The sequence below is a fragment of the Oncorhynchus kisutch genome, linkage group LG28 (genome assembly GCF_002021735.2).
Source record: "Oncorhynchus kisutch isolate 150728-3 linkage group LG28, Okis_V2, whole genome shotgun sequence".
Taxonomy (NCBI): domain Eukaryota; kingdom Metazoa; phylum Chordata; class Actinopteri; order Salmoniformes; family Salmonidae; genus Oncorhynchus; species Oncorhynchus kisutch.
This window is the reverse complement of record NC_034201.2, coordinates 46,051,474-46,075,246: the sequence shown is the minus strand read 5'-3', so window position 1 is coordinate 46,075,246 and position 23,773 is coordinate 46,051,474. Positions and strand designations below refer to the sequence as shown.

Here is a 23,773-nt window from a genome sequence, read left to right as displayed (position 1 = left end):
AGTAGTGCACTAGTTTTGACCAGGGCCCATAGAAAGTAGTGCACTGCATAGGGAATAGGGTACATTGGGATGCAGAGGCCTTTCCAATCCTCTCAGATCTCCACTAGTAACTAGGGTGAGGGTTGTTTCTGCTCAGGGCCGAGGCGGGGAGGCCTCTAGAAGAAACACTTCAAAATCACAATTTATTTATCCTATGCGCCAAATACAACCAGTGTAGTAGATTATACAGGGGAAAGCTTGCTTACAAACTTTTCCCAACGATGCAGAATTTTAAACAGAAAAATAGCAACTAACTTTTACCTTTATTTAACCAGGCAAGTCAGTTAAGAACAAACTCTTGTTTATAATGACGGCCTAGGAACAGTGGGTTAACAGTCTTGTTCAGGGGGCAGCATGACAGATTTTTACCTCGTTCAGCTCGGGGATTCGATCTAGCAACCTTTACGGTTACTGGCCCAAAACTCTAACCACTAGGCTACCTGCCGCCCCATAAAATACCACACACAAGAATGGAGCTATATACAGGAAGTACCAGATCAATGTGGAGCTATATACAGGAAGTACCAGATCACTGTGGAGCTATATACAGGAAGTACCAGATCAATGTGGAGCTATATACAGGAAGTACCAGATCAATGTGGAGCTATATACAGGAAGTACCAGATCAATGTGGAGCTATATACAGGAAGTACCAGATCACTGTGGAGCTATATACAGGAAGTACCAGATCAATGTGGAGCTATATACAGGAAGTACCAGATCAATGTGGAGCTATATACAGGAAGTACCAGATCACTGTGGAGCTATATACAGGAAGTACCAGATCAATGTGGAGCTATATACAGGGAGTACCAGATCAATGTGGAGCTATATACAGGAAGTACCAGATCAATGTGGAGCTATATACAGGAAGTACCAGATCAATGTGGAGCTATATACAGGAAGTACCAGATCAATGTGGAGCTATATACAGGTTAGTACCAGTACCAGATCAATGTGGAGATATATACAGGAAGTACCAGTACCAGATCAATGTGGAGCTATATACAGGAAGTACCAGATCAATGTGGAGCTATATACAGGAAGTACCAGATCAATGTTGAGCTATATACAGGTTAGTACCAGATCAATGTGGAGCTATATACAGGAAGTACCAGATCAATGTGCAGAGGTACTTGAGTTAGATACCGTATGTATATAAAACCAGGATAAAGTGACTAGGCATCCAGACAGATCAGAGTCACAAAGAATAAAGACCGGTCATGAACAGAGAAATGACAGAATAAATAACTGGGACTTTAACAGTGAGCGAGCAGCTTGAGAACACTTCAAATTACACAGTACCGTGCTTTTTATGGCGGTCGGTAATGCTGTGTGTTATGACACCATCGAAGAAGAGTGATTGTTTAATTCTACGGCATTATATATATATATATATATATATATATATATATATATATTAAAAAAAAGAGAGACTCAGAAGTTAGTCCAAAAGGTCATATCATTTCAAGGTAAAACAAGAGAGCATCATTAAAATGCTTCTTCTTTCTCATATCATGTGACATGAACAATAACATGTTAGAATGTGTTTTTTATTTTAAAAACACTCTAGAATGGACGAGGTTCCCTGAGGCTGACCTAACAATTGAGAACAATCAAATTATACACACATTAAAAAAATATAAAGTAGGAGGAGTCTCTTGACAGCAATAATTACATGAATGCCTTGATAACAGTGCCTCTGTAGGTCCCTGTAAGGAAATGAACATCTAGGGAGAAAAACAGATATGGTTGACTGGAGATTGCTCAGCAGAAAGAAGTATTAAAAGTCTAGTGTCTGTCTGTTGTGGAAGGAGTACCAGAAGTAAATGACTCCCAAGGTGGTCGCTAGGAAACCACCACTCCCCGATCTTCTGACAGTATAGGATCCACCCAAAAATAATTTAAAAAATATGCCTAAATTAAATATCAGGTTTTAGTAAAACACAAAATTGTATAAAATAAGTGAATCAAATATAGTATAAATATAAAATGTGGAATTTTTATGCTAATGCTGTCTACTATATTTCTACATTATGGCAAACCATTTTTTATCGATATCAAATAATTTCTGGTTAACAATTCAAGTATTTTACTGTGATTGTTTAAAAAAATTAAAAAAATTGGTCAAAAATAGGAAAATAAAAATCTCAGCTATGAGCCATTTCACAACAATTTTGTTAAGGACTGTCCGAGAGTGGTCTCAGTAGGAAAGGGGAAAACTGAAAACCAGCCATTATTGGCAAAGAGGTCGAGAACTCTTTGTTATTGGTCTAGTAACTAATTCACCGCCTGGTGATGTCACCAGACAGGCCAAAACTCCAACACACCAAAAACAGGCTGAAATTTCAGGCAGTCATTCAGCTCTTGCACTAAAAGGGGATGTCATCATTCTCACAGTATTTTTCCAGAGAGATACACAGTATAAGTCAAAAGTTTATTCTTTATTTTTGCTATTTTCTACATTATAGAATAATTGTGAAGACATCAAAACTATGAAATAACACATATGGAATCATGTAGTAACCAAAGGGGAAAAAAAAACCTTGAATGAGTAGGTGTACCCCAAACTTTTGACTGGTACTGTATATGAAGAAATCAATTGTTTTATTGCACTAGTCATTTAAGGATGTTTTTCTACTGTATATAGACTTTTCTATTGTGTTATTGACTGCACGTTTGTTTATTCCATGTGTAACTCTGTTGTTGTTTGTGTCGCACTGCTTTGCTTTATCTTGGCCAGGTCGCAGTTGTAAATGAGAACTTGTTCTCAACTGGCCTACCTGGTTAAATAAAGGTGTTCTCAACTGGCTTACCTGGTTAAATAAAGGTGTTCTCAACTGGCCTACCTGGTTAAATAAAGGTGTTCTCAACTAGCCTACCTGGTTAAATAAAGGTGTTCTCAACTGGCCTACCTGGTTAAATAAAGGTGTTCTCAACTGGCCTACCTGGTTAAATAAAGGTGTTCTCAACTGGCCTACCTGGTTAAATAAAGGTGTTCTCAACTGGCCTACCTGGTTAAATAAAGGTGTTCTCAACTGGCTTACCTGGTTAAATAAAGGTGTTCTCAACTGGCTTACCTGGTTAAATAAAAGGTGAAATAAATCAATAAAAATACCCAGAGTCAGATAAAAGCACGGATACCATTTTTGTGTCTGTGTGCCGTTTGAAGGAAGTTTAAGGACGTTTTTAAGAGCCAATGCTAATAGCGCAATGACGAAGTCTACTGGAACAGCTAGCATGCACAGTCATTGCGCTAACACTAGTAATGCTAGAAGCTTAATTGGAAAAAATCTCACATTATCCAATAAATGATTTACATGCACACAATTACGTGATTGTGGATAGTGAGATTAATATAATAGTTTGATTTTAAAAAATGTTGACATTCTTTGCAAAAAGAACGATTTCCCTAATAAATCCTGTTTTACATGAACAGATCTGAAAGCAGGCTACCTGATGGCACTCTGATAAAACGCAAATCAAAACAAACAAACAAACAAACATTCTACCACAGCGACCATGTTATTGTTGGGAAGCATATTTTGATTCTGAGTTCAGACAAAAAAACTACTCCTCCATTCAGTTGTTTCCGAACTCACTTCACACGCGCATAAAGAGGGAGGCTCTCGGCTGGTTCCCGGCGCAGGTCAAGACACCGCCGGAACGCCAATTAAGGTGTTTACGTGTCCTAATAATTCAAAAGTAAAAAAAATAAAAAATAATTGGCTTTTACTTAAATTCGATTTTGACCTTACTCTGACTCAGATAAGCAGAGTAAAGGTGTTCACATGACTATTGCATAATCTGCCTACTGCCATAAATCAGTTTAATATTATTAGTGTGGATTTATTTTTTAATGTTTTTTATAAACGTACTCATTGTGTGTTTTGAAGCCATGTTAGGCAGCATCCAATTCCCTTTTACCTATTCAAAAAGGTAAATCTGTGGTCAGGACCAGGATGGATGACAGCAATATATACAGTGGGGGAAAAAAGTATTTAGTCAGCCACCAATTGTGCAAGAAATGTTGTTTCTGGTGTCCTTTGACAGCTCTTTGGTCTTGGCCATAGTGGAGTTTGGAGTGTGACTGTTTGAGGTTGTGGACAGGTGTCTTTTATACTGATAACAAGTTCAAACAGGTGCCATTAATACAGGTAACGAGTGGAGGACAGAGGAGCCTCTTAAAGAAGAAGTTACAGGTCTGTGAGAGACAGAAATCTTGCTTGTTTGTAGGTGACCAAATACTTATTTTCCACCATAATTTGTAAATAAAATTCATAAAAAAATCCTACAAAGAATTTGTTCTTAACTGATTTGCCTTGTTAATAAAAAGGTTAAATAAAATAAAAATATAAATGTAAAGTGTTTTACAATTTTCAATGATTTAGATAAAAGTTGGATTTGATCCTCTACTCTACCCTATCCCTGGTCTGCAGGTAGTCTAGTGGTTAGAGCATTGGGCCAGTAACCAAAAGGTTGTTGGATCGAATCACCTGAGCAAAGCAGTTAAACCCCTGTTCCCCGGGCGCCGAAGACGTGGATAGCGATTAAGGCAGCCCTCTGCACCTCTCTGATTCAGAGGGGTTGGGTTAAATGCGGAAGACACATTTCAGTTGGACAACTGACTAGGTATCCCCCCTTTCCTGATTACGTGTTGAGCCCAGACACCTTTATCCTGCAGTACCAACTTAACAATAGTAGCCTCGCTTCCAGTTCTCCAGGGAGCTACTCTGCAATGCGGTCTTCTAATTTCAAACAGGATTACAGATGAGCTCATAGACTTGGCCCACTGCCACCGCAGCTAGCCGTCTCTCACCCAGCCAGACCCAGCCATGCCACCTGCCTAGCCTAATCCACACCCGGTCTAATTGACTGAGTTCTAAAAGCCCTTTCTCCTGCGTGGAGTGGTAACCCGGGGTAACAGTGGATCACTGCTCTGAGGATGAGGTTAGATGATTTCCATTTACGTTGCCAATCTGGTTGAACATTTTCTTGAATTTGACCTGATTAGAATTGTTCTGGTTAATATTTTTTTTTTAAAGTTTATAATAATAATAATAATAATAATAAATATACAAAAAATAAAAATAAAAAATGTAAAAAGAAGAAAAATAAATACATTTAAATTTAAAAAAAAATCGGCATCAGTAGGGGCTCCCGAGTGGCTCAGTGGGTTAAGGCACTCCATCTCAGTGCTAGAGGAGTCACTACAGACACCCTGGTTCGAATCCAGGCTGTATCACACCCAGCCGTGATTGGGAGTCCCATAGGGCGACGCCCAGTGTCTGGCCGGGGTGTAGGCCGACATTGTAAAAAAAAAAAAAAAATCTTAACTGACTTGCCTTGTTAAATAAATACAATTTAAAAAAGAATGTGAGTTGTAAGTATGAAGACCACACACACACACACACACACACACACACACACACACACACACCTCTCCACTCTAGAACAAGCATGAATACTGAGAACTGAGAACAGTGTTAGTTAGTGTACTACAAACCTTCCTATAGGACTTGGTATTTCAGAACCTACAGTATGCGCTAGCGGAGTTTCTACAGAACAACAGCCTCATCCCACGCACAGCAGATTCCCATAGAGAGAAATAGCTTACTGTAGAGATGAGATGTTTACAATACTATCCTAGTGTGTGGGCTTTGTCTACTCTACCTGGTGTGTGTGTGCTCCCAGCCACCCACCTGCAGGTTCTCGTCCTCACTGACCAGCTCCTTCGGGGGGAACAGGTCCTTGGCTTGGATGTACTCCAGACTGGGTGGTCCCTCTTCACCCTGGAAGACAAGCAGGTGACACGTCAGCACACATTCCCATAGTGACAAAAACAGTACAGCACCATTTTACCAGATCAAACACAGTACAGCACCACTTTACCAGATCAAAACAGTACAGCACCACTTTACCAGATCAAACACAGTACAGCACCACTTTACTAGATCAAAACAGTACAGCACCACTTTACCAGATCAAAACAGAAAGCACTAGAACAGAGGCTTCAATCAAAACCGTCGCTCGCCCAGGAAAAGGTCAATTAAGCCCCCCCCCCCCAACTAACTCCCCTCACAGGACTCTTTCCAGATCCTACGCCAGCAAGCATCTGTATGGTAATCTGCCATCTCAGCGGAGGAAGCGAGTCCACAGGCGTCACGTAGCAGATGAAACATTGACCGTGATCGACCTCGGATAATAAATTAGGTGAAAGACCTCCGCATCAGATGGACTCCCAAGTCCCAAATGGGACCCGAATCCCTTTTTGGTGCACTACTTTAGAACCAGGTCCCATAGAAAGTAGTGCACTAAAGAGGTAGTAGGGGACCATTTGCGATGCATTGTGGTGGAGGGTGAATTGGCAGATAACAGGAGGAGAGATGTGGTGTGGGTGCAGGCCAGGCAATATCTTTCAAGCCCATATATGACCCCTCAAAATATAATCCCTTCCCTGTTCTGGGTCATAGAAAATAATAATAATAATATATATTATAAATTAGAGGAAGGGTTATTGTTCGGTTACGAAATTTGGCAATAAAAGCACCAATATCTTTTTCCTCAGTTTTACAACGGTCTTCGGGAACTGTGTTACGGTCGAATGTCAAACATTTACTATTATATATATATATATATATATACTATATAACATTTACTATTATATATATATATATTATATATACTATTTAACATTTACACAGTGCCAGCAATCTTTGACGCAGGGTGCTACACAGGCTTCAGCAAACAGAGGAATGAAGGATGGGATTGGTCACTGCTGGGCTACGGTCAGTACACCACCAACACACCCAGCAGGTCACCTGACGGGGTAGCAGGTCACCTGACGGGGAAGCTGGTACCACCAACACACCCAGCAGGTCACCTGACGGGGAAGCTGGTACCACCAACACACCCAGCAGGTCACCTGACGGGGAAGCTGGTACCACCAACACACCCAGCAGGTCACCTGACGGGGAAGCTGGTACCACCAACACACCCAGCAGGTCACCTAACGGAGTAGCAGGTCACCTGACGGGGAAGCTGGTACCACCAACACACCCAGCAGGTCACCTGACGGGGTAGCTGGTACCACCAACACACCCAGCAGGTCACCTAACTGGGAAGCTGGTACCACCAACACACCCAGCAGGTCACCTAACTGGGAAGCTGGTACCACCAACACACGCAGCAAGTCACCCAACTGGGAAGCTGGTACCACCAACACACCCAGCAGGTCACCTAACGGGGAAGCTGGTACCACCAACACACCCAGCAGGTCACCTAACGGGGAAGCTGGTACCACCAACACACCCAGCAGGTCACCTAACAGGGAAGCTGGTACCACCAACACACCCAGCAGGTCACCTAACGGGGAAGCTGGTACCACCAACACACCCAGCAGGTCACCTAACTGGGAAGCTGGTACCACCAACACACCCAGCAGGTCACCTAACGGGGAAGCTGGTACCACCAACACACCCAGCAGGTCACCTAACTGGGAAGCTGGTACCACCAACACACCCAGCAGGTCACCTAAGGGGAAGCTGGTCACCTAACAGGGAAGCTGGTACCACCAACACACCCAGCAGGTCACCTAACAGGGAAGCTGGTACCACCAACACACCCAGCAGGTCACCTAACAGGGAAGCTGGTACCACCAACACACCCAGCAGGTCACCTAACGGGGAAGCTGGTACCACCAACACACCCAGCAGGTCACCCAACTGGGAAGCTGGTACCACCAACACACCCAGCAGGTCACCCAACTGGGAAGCTGGTACCACCAACACACCCAGCAGGTCACCTAACGGGGAAGCTGGTACCACCAACACACCCAGCAGGTCACCTAACAGGGAAGCTGGTACCACCAACACACCCAGCAGGTCACCTAACGGGGAAGCTGGTACCACCAACACACCCAGCAGGTCACCTAACAGGGAAGCTGGTACCACCAACACACCCAGCAGGTCACCTAACGGGGAAGCTGGTACCACCAACACACCCAGCAGGTCACCTAACGGGGAAGCTGGTACCACCAACACAACCCAGCAGGTCACCTAACGGGGAAGCTGGTACCACCAACACACCCAGCAGGTCACCTAACGGGGAAGCTGGTACCACCAACACACCCAGCAGGTCACCTAACGGGGAAGCTGGTACCACCAACACACCCAGCAGGTCACCTAACTGGGAAGCTGGTACCACCAACACACCCAGCAGGTCACCTAAGGGGAAGCTGGTCACCTAACAGGGAAGCTGGTACCACCAACACACCCAGCAGGTCACCTAACAGGGAAGCTGGTACCACCAACACACCCAGCAGGTCACCTAACGGGGAAGCTGGTACCACCAACACACCCAGCAGGTCACCTAACGGGGAAGCTGGTACCACCAACACACCCAGCAGGTCACCTAACTGGGAAGCTGGTACCACCAACACACCCAGCAGGTCACCTAACGGGGTAGCAGGTCACCTAACGGGGTAGCAGGTCACCTAACGGGGTAGCAGGTCACCTAACGGGGTAGCAGGTCACCTAACGGGGTAGCAGGTCACCTAACAGGGAAGCTGGTACCACCAACACACCCAGCAGGTCACCTAACAGGGAAGCAGGTCACCTAACGGGGTAGCAGGTCACCTAACGGGGTAGCAGGTCACCTAACGGGGCAGCTGGTCACCTAACGGGGAAGCAGGTCAAGTCCTTCATCAATGAAGATGTTAGCGCATGAGAAGAATGAGGATCGTGATCCTCAAGTTCTTCATAACAAAATCTTTTTTATTTAATTTTTTTACAACAAAAAAAACAAAGGTGGTAAGCATTTGTTTTTATAAAAAAGGTGACTAGGGGTGTAGCTACGCGAAGAAAACAAAGGCATGGAACTATATTTTACTATCAATTTCCATCAATTGGATTACCCCTCCTAGTCATTTTACAAATCATTCAGGTTTGGTAGATTACACTGTTGCATGCAAACACTTCCTGGCCCTGGGCCATTGGTGTTTGGTTGCCGTGGTTACAATGTATCACTGATTAAACGTTTACCTGAACACTCTCCTAAAAAGGTCTGCAGCCGCGAGAGCAAACCAGTTTGCTACAGTGACAGAAAATAGATCATCATGCAAATATGATGAGATGCAATGTTCAATTATTGGAAATATCAGACTCCATTTAACTCCATCGTCAGTTCTTTCTGAGGGCTAAAAATCAGGGGACTTGTCCCTGAAAATCCACAGAGGGAAAAAAACTGTAGGAGCAGCAGGAGGATATAATCCTCTCGTCATTAATCTCTCCCTCCTCCCTCTATTCCAGCTGTCTCAGGTGTCTGCCTACCTCCCTTCATCTATCCACCTCTGCCTTGGCTCAGACACACTGGGGACAAGACGGACCCTCTGTACAGTCTGCACCACAGCCAGACCAGACACATCAACACGAGGATCTTTACTCATCGTGCTGCATGGTGATTCATTTCAGACAAGAATCAAAATGGCAGTATGGTCATTGTGCTTCGTCACCTGATACGTGCCCACGAAGCCTACATTATTGTCAGCCGTGTGAAAGTGACAAGCCCCAACCCAACACAGAACCCGAAAACCATAGTCCACTGGTCAGGCTGGTTCAGTGGTCAGACTGGTTCACTGGTCAGGCTGGTCCACTGGTCAGGCTGGTTCAGTGGTCAGGCTGGTTCAGTGGTCAGGCTGGTCCACTGGTCAGGCTGGTTATGCCATGTAACAGACTGTGCCAGTATTAACACCCCCTCCCCCTGTTCCACTTTTTTTTTAAAGAACCAGCAAGAGCCTGAGGGGATGACAGTGGAAGCAGTACCTGCTACGTTGGTATGACATGTAGATGACCTTGTTAACAACGGTGTGTAGGGGGGGGGGGTGGCTCCCTTGGCTTACAGATGGTACAGGGATGTGGGGTAATGGTACAGGGATGTGGGGTAATGGTACAGAGATGTGGAACAGGGGGAGGGGTGTGGGGTGATGGTACAGGGATGTGGTGTGATGGTACGAGGATGTGGGGTGATGGTACGAGGATGTGGGGTGATGGTAGAGATATGTGGGGTGATGGTACAGAGGTGTGGGGTGATGGTACAGGGGTGTGGGGGTGATGGTACAGGGGTTGTGGGGTGATGGTACAGGGGTGTGGGGTGATGGTACAGGGGTGTGGGGTGATGGTACAGGGGTGTGGGGTGATGGTACAGGGGTGTGGGGTGATGGTACAGGGGTGTGGGGTGATGGTACAGAGATGTGGGGTGATGGTACAGAGATGTGGGGTGATGGTACAGAGATGTGGGGTGATGGTACAGAGATGTGGGGTGATGGTACAGAGATGTGGGGTGATGGTACAGAGATGTGGGGTGATGGTACAGAGATGTGGGGTGATGGTACAGGGATGTGGGGTGCAGCAGACGAAGTGTGGCCATTATCATGTTAAACTGGAGTGCTGACATACAGTACAAGTCAAAAGTGTTAAACAAATCAAAACAGATTTTATATATTTGTGATTCTTCAAAAGTAGCCACCCTTTGCCTTGACAGCTTTGCACACACTTGGCATTCTCTCAACCAGCTTCATGAGGTAGTCACCTGGAAGCATTCTCTCTACCACTCACTACACAGAGAAGTGCCAGACCAGAGCTATAAATTACTGTATAAGGAATGGCTACACAGCACCCTCTCACAGAGATGTAATGCCAGGCTCAAGGAGGGGGTATGAACTAGCCAAAACGCACAAAACACAGGCAGGCAAGGGATAATACAGCAGTCTAGCTGTTCATTTTTTATCTTCTTCCTGCACAACTCACTCTGTGGTGGATGAGTTGGCCACGTTTAGTAGCTGGACGTAGTGACGTAGGATTCCTGCTCTGCTCAGCACTCCCCTCGTCAGTCTTCCCAGCATACAGTGTACATTCACGGGTAAATGGGCCAGCAAGCGGCGGCTGGCGCGGGCTCCCGTCCCATTAATACTGCACTATAAACTCATAACAGAGCCGCGCCTCGATCAGACCCGACAGGGTCATTGCATCAATGCTACATAATACAATTTTGCAGTCCCCTCTTTTTTCATTACGTAATCCAACATGTTTAGTGTGCATTTAAAAAAAAAATGTGATCGTCATTGGGAAAAAGGCACGTCATTCGTATAGGCTACCACAGAGAGCGAAACGCTACCACAGAGAGCGAAACGCTACCACAGAGAGCGAAACGCTACCACAGAGAGCGAAACGCTACCACAGAGAGCGAAACGCTACCACAGAGAGCGACAGTGCGTTCTCATTTTTCAATAGATATTAATAACCCATTTCTCTCCATGCAAATCATCCTCCTAAAAAAAGGTAGGCTATATCCTATATGCAAAATGTAGCTCAAGAGAAAGTTAAAGTGTCACTACTTTAGTAGCCATTAGGTGCTAGAGCAGGTGTGTGTGTGCGTGTGTGTGTGTGGTCCAATTAAATAGAGTAGGGGGTAGCTGCCTGCGTGGAGAAGCACAGGGACATTATCTGTTCATGGAAATGTACTTCATAAATAGGATTACGCTATAGTTTACTACATTGCCTAGAAATAAAATATTGATCACCCATATATGTCTTTTTCTGAAAATCTTCCCCTGTGTAAATCTCCCCAACTCTGCCCTCTTCAAACTACAATAGGTCTAGCGCATTGGTTGATATAGGCCAGTAATACCGCTTGGGACAGGTTCTTGCGGTAGTGGGCGGGAGTCGGACAGAAAGCCCAGCGGGTGTGGGCAGGTGCGGTATGAAAAGCTGGGGGAAGTGGGATGAATAAATCAAACCTCTACCATACCGGACTAGAGATAGAGGAGAGAGAAAAACGCTCGGCCTCTGTCCCAACAGGCAAAGCCCGGAAGAACCGTGTCTGTTGTACGGCTGTGACCTGACGAGCCAACAATGTAATTTTGCTTCGTCACTGCTGTTCTAAAAATAAATAAAAAACACATTGGGATGTCCCTACTGCTCTTAAAAACAATGGCGTTCAAATCCCTTAGAGTGACTGAGACTCCATTTACAGGAATTACTGCGCGAGCACACACACACACACACACACACACACACAGTGAGGAAGAGAACATTAGGAATAAAAATTAAAGCTGTGGCGGTAGTCAGGCCCAGACAGGCCCCTTCACAGACCGGTCGTCAGGCCTTCACAGACCGGTCGTCGGGCCTTCACAGACCGGTCGTCGGGCCTTCACAGACCGGTCGTCAGGCCTTCACAGACCGGTCGTCAGGCCCAGACAGGCCTTCACAGACCGGTCGTCAGGCCCAGACAGGCATTCACAGACCGGTCGTCAGGCCCAGACAGGCATTCACAGACCGGTCGTCAGGCCCAGACAGGTATTCACAGACCGGTCGTCAGGCCCAGACAGGTATTCACAGACCGGTCGTCAGGCCCAGACAGGTATTCACAGACCGGTAAGTCAGGCCCAGACAGGTATTCACAGACCGGTCGTCAGGCCCAGACAGGTATTCACAGACCGGTAAATCAGGCCCAGACAGGTATTCACAGACCGGTAAATCAGGCCCAGACAGGTATTCACAGACCGGTCGTCAGGCCCAGACAGGTATTCACAGACAGGTAGTCAGGCCCAGGCAGGTATTCACAGACAGGTAGTCAGGCCCAGACAGGTATTCACAGACAGGTAGTCAGGCCCAGACAGGTATTCACAGACAGGTAGTCAGGCCCAGACAGGTATTCACAGACAGGTAGTCAGGCCCAGACAGGTATTCACAGACAGGTAGTCAGGCCCAGACAGGTATTCACAGACAGGTAGTCAGGCCCAGACAGGTATTCACAGACAGGTAGTCAGGCCCAGACAGGTATTCACAGACCGGTAAGTCAGGCCCAGACAGGTATTCACAGACTGGTAAATCAGGCAAAAACAGACAAAGGAAAGGCATACGAACATGTGTCGCCATCCTGAATAAATCTGAATGTGTGGTTGCTATGGAAACAAAAATCTTCATTCCCCCCCCCCCCCTCCTGAGAGAATTGCTTCCTCTTGCTAGTTTCTCACCCAATTCTTCCTTGGAAACAATGTGCAGTCGTGTCGTTCCTCGTCGGGAGACTGGTGCTTTCGACCTAATCTGACTAGGGCTGGATTAGAATTCCCTGGATTATTCCAGAACCCCTGCATTAGTATTGTGTACTGTATTTATCAGAGTGAGTGAGTGAGTACACACCTCTAGGAGATGACGTCTCTGGGGTTTGAAGGTTATGAACTCAGCAGAAAAAGAAAAGTCAACTGCATTTATTTTCAGAAAACTTAACATGTGCAAATATTTGTATGAACATAAAAAGATTCAACAACTGAGACAAAGGGAAAAGGTTCCACAGACATGTGACTAACAGAAATTGAATAATGTGTCCCTGAACAAAGGGGGGGGGTCAAGATCAAAAGTCAGTATCTGGTGTGGCCACCAGCTGCAGTAAATACTGCAGTGCATCTCCTCCTCATGGAGTTCTCACTCTTCCACCGAGGCACCTGTAAATTCCTGGGGTGAATGGCCCTAGCCCTCCGATCCAACAGATCCCAGACGTGCTCAATGGGATTGAGATCCGGGCTCGTCGCTGGCCAAGGCAGAGCACTGACATTCCTGTCTTGCAGGAAATCACACACAGAACGAGCAGTATGGCTGGTGGCATTGTCATGCTGGAGGGTCATATCAGGATGAGCCTGCAGGAAGGGTACCACATGAGGGAGGAGGATGTCTTCCCTGTAACACACAGCGTTGAGATTGACGGCAATGACAACAAGTTCAGTCCAATGATGCTGTGACACACCGCCGCAGACCATGACGGACCCTCCACCTCCAAATCGATCCCGCTCCAGAGTACGGGCCGCAGTTTAACAGTCTGAGCACTGATGGAGGGATTGTGTTTTCCTGGTGTAACTCGGGCAGTTGTTGTTGCCATCCTGTACCTGTCCCGCAGGTGTGATGTTCGGATGTACCGATCCTGTGCAGGTGTTGTTATACGTGGTCTGCCACTGCGAGGACGATCAGCTGTCTGTCCTGTCTACCTGTAGCTCTGTCTTAGGCGTCTCACAGTACGGACATTGCAATTTATTGCCCTGGCCACATCTGCAGTCCTCATGCCTCCTTGCAGCATGCCTAAGGCACGTTTACGCAGGTGAGCAGGAACCCAGGGCATCTTTCTTTTGGTGTTTTTCAGAGTCAGTAGAAAGGCCTCTTTAGTGTCCTAAGTCTTCATAACTGTGACCGTAATTTCCTACCGTCTGTAAGCTGTTAGTGTCTTAACGACCGTTCCACAGGTGCATGTTCATTAATTGTTTATGGTTCATTGAACAAGCCTGGGAAACAGTGTTTAAATCCTTTACAATGAAGATCTGTGAAGTTATTTGAATTTGTACAAATTATCTTTGAAAGACAAGAGTCCTGAAAAAGGAACCTTTATTTTCTTGCTGAGTTTATGACAAGTGACTACAGTACATGTCTATTCCGGCCTGTTCCAGTGAAACAGGAGAGCTCTGCTCATACGTACCGAGGCAAAACACACACAGAGAGAAGTGGGTGAGATTCAGACTGAGAGATGGCAAGAAAGCAAGATGGATAAAATGGAGAAGAAGGATACAGACAGAGCACCAGAGAAAGTGCTAAGGGGGATTGTCCCAGCGTCGGCAACAGTGGGCAGACTAGTGGGAGGCCCAGTTTAAGGACGGATGGCAGAGCGGCAGATGAATCACACCCACTTCACCTAGTCCTCCTCATCTTCCCCAAGGTTGTTAATATTTCATAGACCAGTGTGTTCCTAGAGGGCTTCACCAGACTGAGACGCAGCTACGTCATGGGTTGGGCTGATTGTTCAATAAGCAAAGGGCCTCCCCCTGGCTTCGAGAAAAAGCCTCAACTCTTTTGTTGATTCATACACACAACAATGTGCAGTGATTGTGTGTTAAAAACCTGTTGAGGTCATAGGGCTCCGCGACACAGTGGATAATCTACCCATCAGAACAACGACAGGGACAATGCAGAGACCTCCGAGAGAATGCCTGGAAATTCTACTACCTGTGACATCATGGATCAACGACAGGGACAAGGCCTGGGGGGGGGGGGGGTGTATTCATTACGAAAACTGACAACCGTTTAAGACTCAAAACAGAAGCAAACCGTCCAAACAGAACCCATCGGAATTTGTCCAACAGAAACTCTCGTTTGTGTTTGTTTTCTTCATTTGGAGTAAACGGTTTGTTGCAAAACATTACGCAACAGAGTCGCGTAATGATCAGACCCCTGGACATGGAATGCAATTTTGCCGTGACCTCAGGTGTCCTTGTTTTTCCCCATTGGCTATCGCAACTTTTTCCAAACAGGAACAGAAAGCGCACAAACAATCAGGCAAAACTAAAATGGTAGCCTAAAGTGTGTTTGAAGATGGGAAAGTTAAAGACAACGTGCGGAGGTTTAAAAAAAATAAAAAACACATTCATTGGACCAGCGCCGTGTCTAATTCTACAGGATTAGCAGTGAAAACCTGACCAGAGGTCAGGACATCCATGAATAGAGAGGTCTAAATTAACAGAATGATAGTAAAGTAGTTATGAGTAGTTCACAAATCAAATTTAGGTAAAAACTTTGCACTGCTTCCATTCACTCCCAGTCATTCCAAATGTCTAGCCTTGATTGGGAGGGTGTGCGAGTGTGAGAAAGGGAGTACGAGAGAGCGAGCGAGCGCAAGATGTGCGCTCTCTCTCACGTGAAGAGGGAGAGAGAGCAAGAGAACTGAATACTGCCCAGGACCTAGCAGGCGCTCATAGGGCTTGTAGCCTAGGTGCCGGTCAGTCAGGGAGCCACTTGATAGGAGCTCTCCCGGGTGCAGGCCAGGGGCAGAAGGGGAGCTCTCCCGGGTGCAGGCCAGGGGCAGAGAGGGAGCTCTCCCGGGTTCAGGCCGAAGGGGAGCTCTCCCAGGTTCAGGCCGAAGGGGAGCTCTCCCAGGTGCAGGTGAGGGGCAGAAGGGGAGCTCTCCCGGGTGCAGGCCAGGGGCAGAAGGGGAGCTCTCCCGGGTTCAGGCCGAAGGGGAGCTCTCCCAGGTGCAGGTGAGGGGCAGAAGGGGAGCTCTCCCGGGTGCAGGCCAGGGGCAGAAGGGGAGCTCTCCCGGGTTCAGGCCGAAGGGGAGCTCTCCCAGGTGCAGGTGAGGGGCAGAAGGGGAGCTCTCCCGGGTGCAGGCCAGGGGCAGAAGGGGAGCTCTCCCGGCTTCAGGCCGAAGGGGAGCTCTCCCAGGTGCAGGTGAGGGGCAGAAGGGGAGCTCTCCCGGGTGCAGGCGAGGGGCAGAAGGGGAGCTCTCCCGGGTGCAGGCCAGGGGCAGAAGGGGAGCTCTCCCGGGTGCAGGCCAGGGGCAGAAGGGGAGCTCTCCCGGGTGCAGGCCAGGGGCAGAAGGGGAGCTCTCCCGGGTGCAGGCCAGGGGCAGAAGGGGAGCTCTCCCGGGTGCAGGCCAGGGGCAGAAGGGGAGCTCTCCCGGGTGCAGGCCAGGCGCAGAAGGGGAGCTCTCCCGGGTGCAGGCCAGGCGCAGAAGGGGAGCTCTCCCGGGTGCAGGCCAGGGGCAGAAGGGGAGCTCTCCCGGGTTCAGGCCGAAGGGGAGCTCTCCCAGGTGCAGGCCAGGGGCAGAAGGGGAGCTCTCCCAGGTGCAGGCCAGGGGCAGAAGGGGAGCTCTCCCGGGTTCAGGCCAGGGGCAGAAGGGGAGCTCTCCCGGGTGCAGGCCAGTGGCAGAAGGGGAGCGCTCCAGTTGCACTCCTTCGGATTCACTTAGCCAACACAGAGGAAAGAGAGCTAGAATTGCACCTGATTCTTGGAAACAAAAACAAATCAATTACATGAGTATTTTTTGGCTCAATTTGGCAAAATGAATATATTTGCAGCAGAAACAAACATGACCAAGTCAGGGGAATAGGAGGAGAGATGGATGGGGATTGGGGGGGACTGGAGTTTTTTTTAAAATCATTTAATGGTATGCCAAAATAAATGTTTGATGCAAAGCTAGCAGATGAGTGCAAGAAACTTAACTCTGGAAATAATTTGTGTTGGCAATACCAAAAGCAAAAGCTCTGGTACTGGTGCCAACTTGGGACATTATGAAACCAACTATTCAGTTTCATAATGCAGCGCCTTAGCCAATCAGAGCTCACTATGGGCTTGTGAGTGGGTTTGGTGGGGGGGTTTGGAGAGCACAGATGAGATTAACCTGAGGACCTTGGGCTGAACTGGGCTCTCTCCCTCTCTCAATCCCCCCCCCCCAAAAAAAAACTGTCCGGTCCTCGCCTCCTCTCCTTCATTGCACTGATCTGATAAAAGTGGCCTGGTAAAAGCCTGATAAGGAGAAGTGGCCAGATAAAAGCCTGATGAGGAGAAGTGGCCTGGTAAAAGCCAACCTGATGAGGAGAAGTGGCCTGGTAAAAGCCAACCTGATGAGGAGAAGTGGCCTGGTAAAAGCCAACCTGATGAGGAGAAGTGGCCTGGTAAAAGCCAACCTGATGAGGAGAAGTGGCCTGGTAAAAGCCAACCTGATGAGGAGAAGTGGCCTGGTAAAAGCCAGCCTGATGAGGAGAAGTGGCCTGGTAAAAGCCAGCCTGATGAGGAGAAGTGGCCTGGTAAAAGCCAGCCTGATGAGGAGAAGTGGCCTGGTAAAAGCCAACCTGATGAGGAGAAGTGGCCTGGTAAAAGCCAACCTGATGAGGAGAAGTGGCCTGGTAAAAGCCAACCTGATGAGGAGAAGTGGCCTGGTAAAAGCCAACCTGATGAGGAGAAGTGGCCTGGTAAAAGCCAACCTGATGAGGAGAAGTGGCCTGGTAAAAGCCAACCTGATGAGGAGAAGTGGCCTGATAAAAGCCTGATGAGGAGCTTCAACTATATTGTTTTCAAGACCTGTCAAGTCTTTTAAGTAACTGACAAAGTTGACTGACAAAGAAGACCAACCACTTCTCTCTCCCCTCTCCCTCACCATTACCTCCCCACCTCCCCTCTGCCACGTGCCAGAGCAGAGAAACTGCAGACAGTGCACATCAGCAGCATCGAATAACAGAGAACAGTACCATCCAACCACCACCACCTCCTGCTAACAGAGAACAGTACCATCCAACCACCACCACCCGCTAACAGAGAACAGTACCATCCAACCACCACCACCCGCTAACAGACAACAGTACCATCCAACCACCACCACCACCTGCTAACAGAGAACAGTACCATCCAACCACCACCACCTCCTGCTAACAGAGAACAGTACCATCCAACCACCACCACCACCTGCTAACAGAGAACAGTACATCCAACCACCACCACCCGCTAACAGAGAACAGTACCATCCAACCACCACCTCCTGCTAACAGAGAACAGTACCATCCAACCACCACCACCACCTGCTAACAGAGAACAGTACCATCCAACCACCACCACCACCACCACCTGCTAACAGAGAACAGTACCATCCAACCACCACCACCACCACCACCTGCTAACAGAGAACAGTACCATCCAACCACCTCCTGCTAACAGAGAACAGTACCATCCAACCACCACCACCTCCTGCTAACAGAGAACAGTACCATCCAACCACCACCTCCTGCTAACAGAGAACAGTACCATCCAACCACCTCCTGCTAACAGACAACAGTACCATCCAACCACCACCACCTCCTGCTAACAGAGAACAGTACCATCCAACCACCACCACCTCCTGCTAACAGAGAACAGTACCATCCATCCACCACCACCTCCTGCTAACAGAGAACAGTACCATCCATCCACCACCACCTCCTGCTAACAGAGAACAGTACCATCCAACCACCACCACCTCCTGCTAACAGAGAACAGTACCATCCAACCACCACCACCTCCTGCTAACAGAGAACAGTACCATCCAACCACCACCACCTCCTGCTAACAGAGAACAGTACCATCCAACCACCACCACCACCTGCTAACAGAGAACAGTACCATCCAACCACCACCTCCTGCTAACAGAGAACAGTACCATCCAACCACCACCACCACCACCACCTGCTAACAGAGAACAGTACCATCCAACCACCTCCTGCTAACAGACAACAGTACCATCCAACCACCTCCTGCTAACAGACAACAGTACCATCCAACCACCACCACCACCTGCTAACAGAGAACAGTACCATCCAACCACCACCACCACCTGCTAACAGAGAACAGTACCATCCAACCACCACCTCCTGCTAACAGAGAACAGTACCATCCAACCACCACCACCACCTGCTAACAGAGAACAGTACCATCCAACCACCACCACCACCTGCTAACAGAGAACAGTACCATCCAACCACCACCACCACCTGCTAACAGAGAACAGTACCATCCAACCACCACCACCTCCTGCTAACAGACAACAGTACCATCCAACCACCACCACCACCTGCTAACAGAGAACAGTACCATCCAACCACCACCACCTCCTGCTAACAGAGAACAGTACCATCCAACCACCACCTCCTGCTAACAGAGAACAGTACCATCCAACCACCACCACCACCTGCTAACAGACAACAGTACCATCCAACCACCACCACCTGCTAACAGACAACAGTACCATCCAACCACCACCACCTCCTGCTAACAGAGAACAGTACCATCGAACCACCACCACCACCTGCTAACAGACAACAGTACCATCCAACCACCACCACCTCCTGCTAACAGAGAACAGTACCATCGAACCACCACCACCACCTGCTAACAGACAACAGTACCATCCAACCACCACCACCTGCTAACAGACAACAGTACCATCCAACCACCACCTCCTGCTAACAGACAACAGTACCATCCAACCACCACCACCACCTGCTAACAGACAACAGTACCATCCAACCACCACCACCACCTGCTAACAGAGAACAGTACCATCCAACCACCACCACCACCACCACCACCTGCTAACAGACAACAGTACCATCCAACCACCACCACCACCTGCTAACAGACAACAGTACCATCCAACCACCACCACCACCTGCTAACAGACAACAGTACCATCCAACCACCACCACCTCCTGCTAACAGACAACAGTACCATCCAACCACCACCACCTCCTGCTAACAGACAACAGTACCATCCAACCACCACCACCTGCTAACAGAGAACAGTACCATCCAACCACCACCACCACCTGCTAACAGACAACAGTACCATCCAACCACCACCACCACCTGCTAACAGAGAACAGTACCATCCAACCACCACCACCACCTGCTAACAGAGAACAGTACCATCCAACCACCACCACCTCCTGCTAACAGAGAACAGTACCATCCAACCACCACCACCTCCTGCTAAAAGAGAACAGTACCATCCAACCACCACCACCTCCTGCTAACAGACAACAGTACCATCCAACCACCACCACCTCCTGCTAACAGACAACAGTACCATCCAACCACCACCACCTCCTGCTAACAGAGAACAGTACCATCCAACCACCACCTCCTGCTAACAGAGAACAGTACCATCCAACCACCACCACCTCCTGCTAACAGACAACAGTACCATCCAACCACCACCTCCTGCTAACAGAGAACAGTACCATCCAACCACCACCACCTCCTGCTAACAGACAACAGTACCATCCAACCACCTCCTGCTAACAGACAACAGTACCATCCAACCACCACCACCTGCTAACAGACAACAGTACCATCCAACCACCACCTCCTGCTAACAGACCACAGTACCATCCAACCACCTCCTGCTAACAGACAACAGTACCATCCAACCACCACCACCTGCTAACAGACAACAGTACCATCCAACCACCACCTCCTGCTAACAGACAACAGTACCATCCAACCACCACCTCCTGCTAACAGAGAACAGTACCATCCAACCACCACCACCACCTGCTAACAGACAACAGTACCATCCAACCACCACCACCTGCTAACAGACAACAGTACCATCCAACCACCACCACCTGCTAACAGACAACAGTACCATCCAACAGTACCACCACCTCCTGCTAACAGAGAACAGTACCATCCAACCACCACCACCTCCTGCTAACAGAGAACAGTACCATCCAACCACCACCACCTCCTGCTAACAGAGAACAGTACCATCCCACCACCTCCTGCTAACAGACAACAGTACCACCTGCCACTGCTGTAACATTAGTAACATGCATTATTTATATTCCTCACACGGTACATCCCTACAGCACGACTCAGATCAAGCGCTACTGCTCAGAGGCTGGCTACTACGCTAGCACAGTCCCTTTATTCTCTACTGGAGAGGCTAGGTACGCTAGCACAGTCCCTTTATTCTCTACTGGAGAGGCTAGGTACGATAGCACAGTCCCTTTATTCTCTACTGGAGAGGCTAGGTACGCTAGCACAGTCCCTTTATTCTCTACTGGAGAGGCTAGGTACGATAGCACAGTCCCTTTATTCTCTACTGGAGAGGCTAGGTACGATAGCACAGTCCCTTTATTCTCTACTGGAGAGGCTAGGTACGATAGCACAGTCCCTTTATTCTCTACTGGAGAGGCTAGGTACGATAGCACAGTCCCTTTATTCTCAACTGGAGAGGCTAGGTAGGCTAGCACAGTCCCTTTATTCTCAACTGGAGAGGCTAGGTAGGTTAGCACAGTCCCTTTATTTTCTACTGGAGAGGCTAGGTAGGCTAGCACAGTCCCTTTATTCTCAACTGGAGAGGCTAGGTAGGCTAGCACAGTCCCTTTATTCTCTACTGGAGAGGCTAGGTAGGCTAGCACAGTCCCTTTATTCTCTACTGGAGAGGCTAGGTAGGCTAGCACAGTCCCTTTATGCTCTACTGGAGAGGCTAGGTAGGCTAGTACAGTCCCTTTATTCTCTACTGGAGAGGCTAGGTAGGCTAGCACAGTCCCTTTATGCTCTACTGGAGAGGCTAGGTAGGCTAGTACAGTCCCTTTATTCTCTACTGGAGAGGCTAGGTAGGCTAGCACAGTCCCAGTCTCTCCACACAGCACAGTCCCAGCCTCTCCACACAGCACAGTCCCAGCTAGCACAGTCCTAATCGCTCCACTCTCTACTGGAGAGGCTAGGTAGGCTAACCCAGGCGCTCCACTCTCTACTAGAGGGGCTAGGTAGGCTAACCCAATCGCTCCACTCTCTACTGGAGAGGCTAGGTAGGCTAACCCAATCGCTCCACTCTCTACTGGAGGGGCTAGGTAGGCTAACCCAATCGCTCCACTCTCTACTAGAGGGGCTAGGTAGGCTAACACAGTCGCTGCACTCTCTACTAGAGAGGCTAACACAGTCGCTCCACTCTCTACTACTACTACTACTAGAGAGGATAGGTAGGCTAGGCTAACAGTCACTTCTCTATTGGAGCTCTACCCCCCTGACATGGCTCCATGAGAACCGACAGACTCACACCCCCCCCCCCCCACCCCACTCTCCCAGGCGCACCCACAAACACACGCTGCACAGGAAGGGGAGTAGCACACACAAAAGAGATAGAAACTTGCACACAAAACACACAAGAATTTGAAAAAAAAGGGGCCATAGAGCCACTTACAAAACAGTTGAGCAAAGAGCAGGCGACCCGGTCTGCCAGGCTCATGATGAGAGACAGGGCTGTCGCCAGACACACAGTCTACAGAGGAACATTAGCATGGAGGATGAAGGGAGCACCACGGGCCTGCATTACCCTCCTCCTCCCTCCACTCCGCTTTGCCTCTCCCCGCTCGTACCCCAGGAGGTGCTCCGGGACAGTGGTGCGACACACCCCCAACCACAGTCCTCCCCGCCCCCCACTCCCCCCCCAGAGAGAGGTGGATGAAAACAGAGTGAGGGAGCGCAGGTGCCTGGAAAGACCCCCTGTTGCTCAGACTGAGTCTGGAAGGAAGTGGATAGTCTGTAAGAACGACAGAGTCCACTGAAATAGTCCAGAAAGAGAAGAGGAAGGAAAGGAAGAAGGGATGCAGGCGGACCTACTAGACGTGACAGGAAGAGTGAGAATGCAGCATGAGAGAGAGGAGGGAAGGGAGAGCAAGAGAGAGAGAGGAGGAATTGCCTGATGCTAAGCTCCACCCATCACCATGCCATGCGCATCTCCTACCTCACCCAATCACGTGCTCTCTCTCCCCCCCCCCCCCCGCTATCACATCCTCCCTCTCTTCCCCACTCCATCCCTGTTCACCCTTCACCGAGATCCATCTCATCGCAGACAGGCAGCTTCCTTGGCAACGTGTCACAGCAGCGCAGCATGTACCACAGTTGCATGTACCACATCCGAATGTACCACGTCTACATGTACCACATCAACACATACAACATCAGCGCATTATGTACCACTGTGGCATGTACCGCAGCTGCACAACATGTACCACAGCAGCACATTATGTACCACAGCAGCACATTATGTACCGCATCAGCACACCATGTACCACAGCAGATTGGCATGTGCCGCAGCAGCATGTACCACATCAGAGAGACATGGACCACACCAGCATGTACCATGTCATCATGTACCACCGCATCATGTATCACAACGGCATGTACCACCGCAACATGTACCACACCAATATATTATGTACCGTTGTTGCATGTACCACATTGGCACATCATGTTCCGCAGCAGAGCAGCATGTGCCACAGCAGAGCGACATGGACCGCGGTGGTATGTACCACAGCCACACAACATGTACCACAGCAGCACATTATGTACCATAGCAGCACATTATGTACCACGACAGCACA

At 48.4% G+C, this 23,773-nt stretch overlaps 1 protein-coding gene across 6 annotated transcripts in view; it reads right to left on the bottom strand.

Moving 5' to 3' along the window:
- The window catches only part of LOC109873355 (myotubularin-related protein 4), an 87,387-nt gene that overhangs the window by 41,712 nt on the left and 21,902 nt on the right, over positions 1–23,773 (bottom strand). For 4 of the 6 annotated variants that reach the window (XM_031808632.1, XM_031808634.1, XM_031808633.1 and 1 more), the window contains one exon: positions 5,742–5,831. In XM_031808632.1, the coding sequence (XP_031664492.1) occupies positions 5,742–5,831 (90 nt within the window). Of the gene's footprint in view, positions 1–5,741; positions 5,832–22,590; positions 22,800–23,773 lie in introns of those variants that run through there. The other 2 variants (XM_031808631.1, XM_031808635.1) reach the window with 2 other exon arrangements.